Genomic DNA, 8,517 nt, shown 5'->3' on the forward strand with positions numbered 1-8,517 from the left:
GTATTTAAGATACATATTTTTTCTTGAAAATATGTTAATTAATAATCACATCTTTGTAATTAATATTGTAAAAGTAATAGTATATATTTTTCTAATTAATAATGTTTAATTTAATTAATTATAGAAATTAAAAGCACACATTTTGTAAGAACATCATGGGCTGAATGTTTGACAAAAAGATTTTTTATACATATAATGTCATAACATTATTCAAATGTTTGACAAAAAAATAATCTATCAATTGTAAGTGGAAAATGAACAACATGCAATGTAAAACAACAAGTGAATAGTACCAAAGCAAATAAATTAAAATCCAAACTATAACCTAAATTCAAAATTTAAAAAAAAAAAAAAGTTTAACATGATACTTTTATGTCAAATTCCAACATAGCATAAAATAAGTTCCAACATAACTTAAGTAAATATAATTCAGAAGGAAGTGAAAACATATATAAGTTTATAACCTCATCCAACAACGGAATTCTACTTTAATAACATCACTCGTTATATGTCAAGTTTGTTAATTACTCATTTTTTATAATATTAGGAGGTGTAATTTCAAAAAGTAGAATAATAACGTAGTTACACTAAATGAAGAAAATAAGGAAAAAAAAAATACAAGCAACTACATGGAATCACAAGAAGCAAGGGTTGGAAATGAGAAGAAAGAAAATGAAAGATAAATAATATAAAAAAAAAAATTAAAAAAAAAATTAAATGTAAAAATAAAAAATAAATTAAAAAGAAAAGAAATTAAAATAAAAGAAAAGGAAAAAAAATTAAAAAGTAAACCCCCCACCCCCACCCCACACCTCGAGAATTGGAGAGTGTAATTACCCCTCCCAATTACACCTAATTACATGACCATGTAATTACTTGGTCTGACAACCATGCCAAATGGTAGAGTTACACCCAATTACACTCAATTCCAATTACATGAGTGGCTGTCCAAATAGGCCCTTGCTTTTTACGATCCTACAAGATAATTTGAGTTAATTCTATTTATAAATTCATGAAATTCTCATTTATATAAACAAATATATACTATAAATTGTATTTATATATACGCATAAAAGTAATTATTAATAGTCTGTTTGGAAAGCCACCTGGTAATTGGAATCGGTGTAATTACTAGGGTAGTAATTACACAGCCTAGTAATTACACAGTATTGTAATTACAATGACCTGTTTGTTTGTCATCACGTAATTACAGTGTAATTACAAGCGTGCTGTTTGGTTGCACAAGTGTAATTACACGGTTAGTTTAATTTAAAAATAAAATTTAATTATCAAAAATTTAAAATTAATATTTGAAAAATATGTGCCTTTATAAATGATATTAAATTATGCATTTAACAACACATTATTGCTTGAAGATATATTAATTAATAATCATATATTTGTAAGTAAAAAAAATTGATATATTTTTTTATTAATAATATTTTACTTTTAATTAATTATAAAAATTAAAAAGCAGACTTTCTTGTGAGAGAACATCATGGATTGGATGTTTGACAAAAAAAAAACATTTTTATAAATATATAATGCCATAACATTATTCAAATGTTTGACAAAAAAAAACTATCAATTGTAAGTGAAAAATAAACAACATGCAATGTGAAATAACAAGTCAATAGTACTAAAGCAAATAAATTAAAATAAAAAATATTAACCTAAATTCAAAATCCAAAAAATAAAGTTTAACATAATACTCTTATGTCAAACTTCAACATTACATAAGTAAGTTCTAACGTAACTTAAGTAAATATAGTTTAAAAGAAACAAAAAATATAATTCTATAATCTCATTCACAACGAAATTCTACTTTAATAACATCACTCATTATTGCCAAGTTTGTTAATGATTCACTCTTTCGAATGCTAAATGTGAAGTTTCAAAAATTAAAATAATAACATAGTTATACTAAATGAATAAAAAAAATATGTGCACTTACATAGAAATCACAAGAAGTAAAGATTGGAGTGAGAAAAAAGGATAAAGATTGGGAGTGAGAAAAAGGAAATGAAAGATCAATAATATAAAAAGAAAAATATTTTAAAAATAAAAAAGAAGTTAACATAATAGAAATAAAAATAAATTAAAATAAAACAAAAAAAGAAAGAAATTAAAAAGTAACCTTGTAATTACAGGGTGTAATTACACCCAATTCTTAACCCCCCCCCCCCCCCCCCCCCCCCCCCCCCCCCTGAGAATTGGAAAGTGGAAGTACACTCTCTCAATTACACTCAATTCCCACCTAATCAAGTAATTACTTGGTCAAACAAACAGGACAAACTGTGTAATTACACCAATTTTAATTACCTAGGTGGCTTTCCAAACAGGCCCTAAAAAAAGGAACATATAAAGGGCCAAAATAAAATTGGGTTAATAGTCTTTGGTTCCCTTAGTTATTAGTAAATTATGATTTTAGTCTTTATAATATTGAATAAGCACATTTAACTTTCAATTACTTAGAACGTTATTTTTGACCCCCTTGCTTGTGATTAGTCATATATTTTCTTAAGTGTTAACTGGTTCATATTGTTCAATCAAAAAAAAAAAAAAAAAACTGGTTCATATTGTAGTTACTCATGTGTTGTGTTATACTTGTATTATTACTCCATATTTGAGAGTAATGTACTTCTAAAAATAGTCTAAATATAACATTTTCCTACATAAAGAGGCTAACAGCAGACATATTTGGCATAGATTTTGAAAATTTATCTTCATAAATCTATTTAGTCATAAATTTTGGATCAAATTTTGAAATTTTATCTTCAAAAAATTTTCAAGTTCCAGTTTTTGGGTTTGAGGACTTCTATTCATAAAACTTCAATTTTTTCCAAGTAAATTACACGTCCAAACACAACTTAAGTTCCAAAAATTACAACTTCAAAAACTCAAAGTTTCAAATTTCAACTTCAAAATCTATGGCCAAACTGAAGCTTAATTAATTGAAAGTTAAATATGCCGATTCATAAATCACAAGGACCGGAATCAGAATTTACACGTAATTGAAGGACCAAAAGTGTTATTATTATCCACTAAAATTTGTTTTCCCCCCTAAATATTAGAACGCGCGGTATTATTAGCGTCTAAGGCGGGTTTTGAATTTGTGAACTCAAAGGGTTTGTCCAAAATCCAAATTCTTATTATTTTCAAGGTTTTGTCAGAGTAACAGAAAAGGGTAAAACCAAACAATGGTGAAGGCGAAAGGTGAAGGTGCCAATGATGATGGAGCAGGAGCAGGAGCAGGAGCAGGAGCAGCAGTGTATGAGAAGCAAAGAGCAGAGAGAATCAAAGAGAACAAAGAGAGAATGCAGAAACTTGGGATTGTACAACTATCCAAGAACCTCAAGACTGCAAATGCAAAAGCGCCTTCTTCCAAGAAACCACTCACTCCTCGCCAGACAACATTGTCAACTGACCCACCTCGCCGCTCTTTTAGGTACTTACTTGCTTTCCGTTTTGCTTTATCAATGGCCATCCATGTGCTGTTTTTCTCTACTCACCCTTTTGCCGTGTCTATATATGTATCTCTATTCACCATTTTAAGAGCATTTGTATGTATTCAAAGCAAAACACTATGAGGTTTTGGAATTCGGAGTGCAACTTCTGACGATGGCGTAAAAGGGGTGAGGCTAGTGGAGGTTGGGGGGGGGGGGTAGGGTGGTGGATGGAGGTGGGGTGGATAGTATGGGGGGTGGGTTGGGGATGCGTTTGTGTGTTTTTATTGATCCGGAAAATGTGTTCCGCTAAATTTTAACGAAAACATTTTCTCCTATTTTGAGGAGATATACAGTGCAACCAAACAAGAGAAAATAGGAAAACTTTTTCCGGTTGTACCAAACACACCCCTGATCTTGTCCTTTTGATTTTCCAAAAAGTAGAAGAAAAAAATGTGTTAGATTGGTCCCTATTGCAGTCTTATGGACATAAAATATTTTCTATAACAAGAGTTATGCTGAAAAATGCTTAGTCATAGATATTTTGGTATTTGACTGGCTAGGAATAAATGTAAATAACAACTCTTAATTCCAGATGTGGTCTGAGCAGGGGATGTTGGTGACAGTTTTGAGTATCAAAGGTTTGCCACATTCTTTATGTGAAGGGTGGAAAAAGATTGTGATACTTGTGAAGAAAATGTTTACTTTTCGTGTTAAAACATTCCTACGAGGAATACAATTTCAACCAACCAACCAGTAAATGAAAAGGTTTTGCCAATGAGGCCTGATTAAGATGCGATAACGATATACATTCCTAGCAATGGATATCTAAATTCAATTGATATATTTGACTCATCGAGAAAAAGGAAAAGAGAATTGCAAAGGTTTGTACTTTTCCTAACTTTGTTTTTATAGTTCATGAAACCAAACAAATGCTTGCTTATGTTCAGTCTGTGTATGGTTTTTTCCTATGGTTACCTTTTCATGGAATGTCGGTCTTTCGTTCTAGTAGAACCTTTTTTCTAATCCTGAAAGATATGTTCTTTATCAAATGATGTTTACGTGTTTAGGTTGAAGGATAAGCCTCCAGTTAGTTACAAAGAACATAAGATTCCCAAGACGGAGAAGATATCAGCAGAGGATTTGGAGATTAATATAGAAGAAGGTGAAAACCCCGAATTCTACACAGAGGAACATGAAAAGCTTTTAGGTGATTGCCAGAATGCTTGGGTTCTCTATTCTGACGGTTATGATGAAGATGGCCAGCGCATATATGATCCTGATAATGGCAAGTCATGCCATCAGTGCAGACAGAAAACTCTTGGTCAACACACTGAGTGCAGCAATTGCAAGCTGGTTCAAGGACAATTATGTGGAGATTGTCTTTACATGAGGTATGGAGAGAATGTCATTGAAGCAAATGCAAATGCAAACTGGATTTGCCCTGTCTGCCGAGGAATATGTAATTGCAGTAGATGCAGGCGCGAAAAGGGGTATGCACCAACTGGTGCAATTTATAGGAAGGTAATGCGTCTTGGTTACAAATCTGTGACACATTACCTTGTCAAAACTAGACTGCGTAGTGACCAGGAAGACCTAAGCTCTGCAGGAAAGTGTATCGTGCCATCTGCTGAGTTTGCAGATACTCTCTCAACTTTGACGGGAGGAGAATGTGCACACTTTGACCATGATGATGAATATTGTGATCAAGAAGATCTCAATGGTTGAAACAACGATAAAAAGTAAGAATGATCTATGCCTGACAAAGACTGATAATTGAAAAGATCCAATATAAGCTTGAGTATCGTACTCAAAATATAACCTTCAGAAAACACAATTTGAACAAAATGCGAACTTTTGATCTACATTGTCTAGTAGTAGGTACGGATGCTTGGGTTTAATATCCCAAACGTACTAAATCAGCTCGGTTAAAAGGAGTAAGCAATCTTTTTTGCTTGGATTATTGAATATTTTGTAAGCATCCTATCTTTTTTGCTCGGATAGTAAACATTTGTAAGTATCCTATCTTTTTTGCTCGGATAGTAAACATTTTGTAAGCATTCAAAGGGTGGGAAAGCCTGCATTTTCTCTATGGTTACTTTGCAAAAAACAAATCCCTTAATCCCCTTTAATTTGTCCATGGCTTCAGCTCTTCACTTTGTTTTTTTCATGTCATGGTTTTAACATTTTTTATAACTATATTGTCAAGTTTAGTGGTCATTGTGAGTTTGTTTCAAGTGGTATCAATTGATACCTTTAAAGTTTGATTCAACACTAATTGGAGGGTAATGTATATTGGGGAGACCAATAAACAGGTTGGTTTTCATCCACCCCTGGATACACAAAACAATAACTTTTAATTTCTTTTATAACTTTCTATTGCTCTGGTAGTGTGGTTGTTGCTTTACATTATTAGAAATTGACCCTTTTGAAGATAGCTTCTGTGTGTCAAAGTTAGAAATGTGCTTATAATAATCCAGTCGACTAAATATAGAAGGCACCCATTGCCCCAAAAAGTGTGATTCCACTGTCATTGAATCTTGCTTTTAATGTTTGTGCTTCCAATTTCTTAAAGACCCTTTCTTTGTGTTCTTCTATTGTTGCAATCATGTGTGTGGATGTTTGCCTTAGTTTCTGTGGAACTGATCTTGTTTAGAGCCCGTTTGGATTGGCTTATAAGTTGTTTTCAGTTTTTTTGAGTGTTTGACTGGCCAGCTTAAAGTCATTTTATACTTAAAATAAGCTTAAAAAAATAATTGGATCCATTTGACTTAGTTTATCTAAAACAGCTTATAAGCCGAAAAAAATAAGTTAGACTACCCCAACTTATTTTTTTCAGCTTATAAGCTGCAAACAGCTTTAAGCTGTAAGCCAATCCAAACGGGCTCAGTCTGAAAGTAGTGTGCTTACTGCTAATGACCAAATTAGTGTTCTCAAGCGCCGGTAATCAACTGATACATAAAGACATTATTGTCGCCATGATTAATATTACTGGTTACCGTTCAAGACCACAAATTTAATGTTAAGAGTGAAAAATATTGCTTTACATAGGTTACTTTATCTCCCACTAACGTGTGGTAGCTTAACTTTCTTAGGTAACCTCCTTAGGCTTATCTCCTCTTGGGGTGGGCATGGTATGGTATTTGAAATTTCGATACGGTAATTTCGGTATTCGGTTTTTAAAAATACTATATCATTACTGTACCAAACTAATTCGGTATGGTTCAGTATTTTGAAGTTCAGTTTTGGTATTTTACGGTACGGTAAATAGGTATCATAGTTTATCCGACTTCGACTTACATATACTCATATCATGAAGAATTATGACTTTCGCTACTTAAGAAACGTCTCAATTATTATGTACTAAACATCTTACACATGAAAAAATATTCAAAAGAAAGTACAAGCAATGCCCTTCGTAAATTAATTACACAAAAAAGACATTTAAATCAAGATAGAGTAGTCAGAGTTTCAACGTTTAAACAATTAATTTTCTAATAATAATAGTTTATATATTTGTTAGTATTATAATACTAAGATATATGAATTATAGATGTAATTATATACTTCGGTATGGTATTCGGTATTTCAGTATTTTCTTTATGAATACCGAATACCATACCAAATACCAAACTTTTTAAAAATGCACCAAATATCATAATGCCGAAACTGCGGTATAAAAAAGTTCGATTTCAGTATGGTAATCGATATCTACCATACCATGCCCACCCTTAATCTCCTCTAAATGGGTCGGTCACATGTGGGTGACCATCGACCCAAACTTAATATCCAACAAAATTATTAACTACTCCCTCCGTCCCGACTAGGGGTGTTCAAATGAGACCGAAAAATCGGTCCGAACCGGTAAACCGAATCAAACTGACTTAATAAACCGAAAACCAGTTTGGTTTGACTTGATTTGGTTTCAAATTTTAAAAAACCGATAACATTTGGTTTGGTTTGGTGTTAAACCAAAAAAACCCGAACCAAACCGATAGATATATACATATTTAAAATATTATATATATATATATATATATATATAATGTGGCTCATTCCAAATCCAATACAAATTCAAATAATTAGTAAGAAAAGTGTAGCCCATTTAAGTTTAAGGTAAAATAAAAAGAAATTTGCTAAAGGTAAAATAGAATTTTCGCCTTATTCAGTTTTACGGTTCTTCATTTACATGCCATTTGAATTACTACTGATAAGCTAGCATTTTATCCGTAACAAATTAAGGGGAAGAAAATGGCAATTGGAATTTAAAAAGATTTAGTAGATGACTTTGTCTTTCTGTTTATCATTTTTCGTTTTAACTTCTGTGCTTTCTTCTCAATGCTTCATAAACACGATGAGTCTAGATAACAAAAATTCCTGAGGGGCTGCGTAATATCAAAAGGCTATATGTAGGGAGGTAACTAGAAAACGTAGATGTTATGTTTCTGTAATTCCTATACCCAAGCCATAGGCCTATACCTAAATAAAGTTAATGAATTAATTAAGAAGATTCTTAGATTTGAATGGATCACGGTCAAAGCCGTATTTAGTTACCATTTGATTTAAAGGTTCTTTGTATTAATACATTCTTAAAATCCGAAAAAAACTGCAAAAACGGAACTAAAGCGATAAAATCGAAACCGATAGAATTTGTACTATGATGGTTTGGTTTGGTTTGAATATTAGAAAAAACCGACTTAATTGGTTTGGTTTGGTTTGGTTTTAACCAAAAACCAAGTCAAACCGGACCATGAACACCCCTAGTCTCGACATTTTTTGCTTTTCGAGAGTCAAATGAGTTGTTTTTTTATCATAATTTTTTCATATGTCTTTTAAATATTTTAAATTATTAATTATGGCGATTTATAGTATTTTTTACGTAGTTTCCAAATATGTAAATTTTATTTCAAAAAATTTAAAGATTCTATGTTTTAACACACGGTCAAAATTAAAAAATTTGACTCTCAAAAACGAAAAGTGCCAATCTTTTTGGGACGGAAGGAGTAAAATTTATTTAAAAACTAAAACAAATAAAGTTAATATAGTTCAAAAGCATAATTCTAGCAATCAT

The 8,517-nt window shown here is 31.6% G+C and overlaps 1 protein-coding gene across 1 annotated transcript; it reads left to right on the forward strand.

The window, feature by feature from the left end:
* Window positions 1-3,090: 3,090 nt before the first annotated feature.
* Window positions 3,091-5,536, forward strand: LOC132615811 (uncharacterized). Its single transcript, XM_060330400.1, has 2 exons — window positions 3,091-3,448; window positions 4,517-5,536. Exons 1-2 carry the CDS (start codon window positions 3,201-3,203, stop codon window positions 5,172-5,174), a joined length of 906 nt encoding a protein of 301 aa, XP_060186383.1. The 5' UTR covers window positions 3,091-3,200; the 3' UTR covers window positions 5,175-5,536.
* The last annotated feature ends 2,981 nt before the right edge of the window (window positions 5,537-8,517 follow it).

This window comes from Lycium barbarum, chromosome 10, assembly GCF_019175385.1.
Source record: "Lycium barbarum isolate Lr01 chromosome 10, ASM1917538v2, whole genome shotgun sequence".
In the NCBI taxonomy this organism is placed as follows: Eukaryota; Viridiplantae; Streptophyta; class Magnoliopsida; order Solanales; family Solanaceae; genus Lycium; species Lycium barbarum.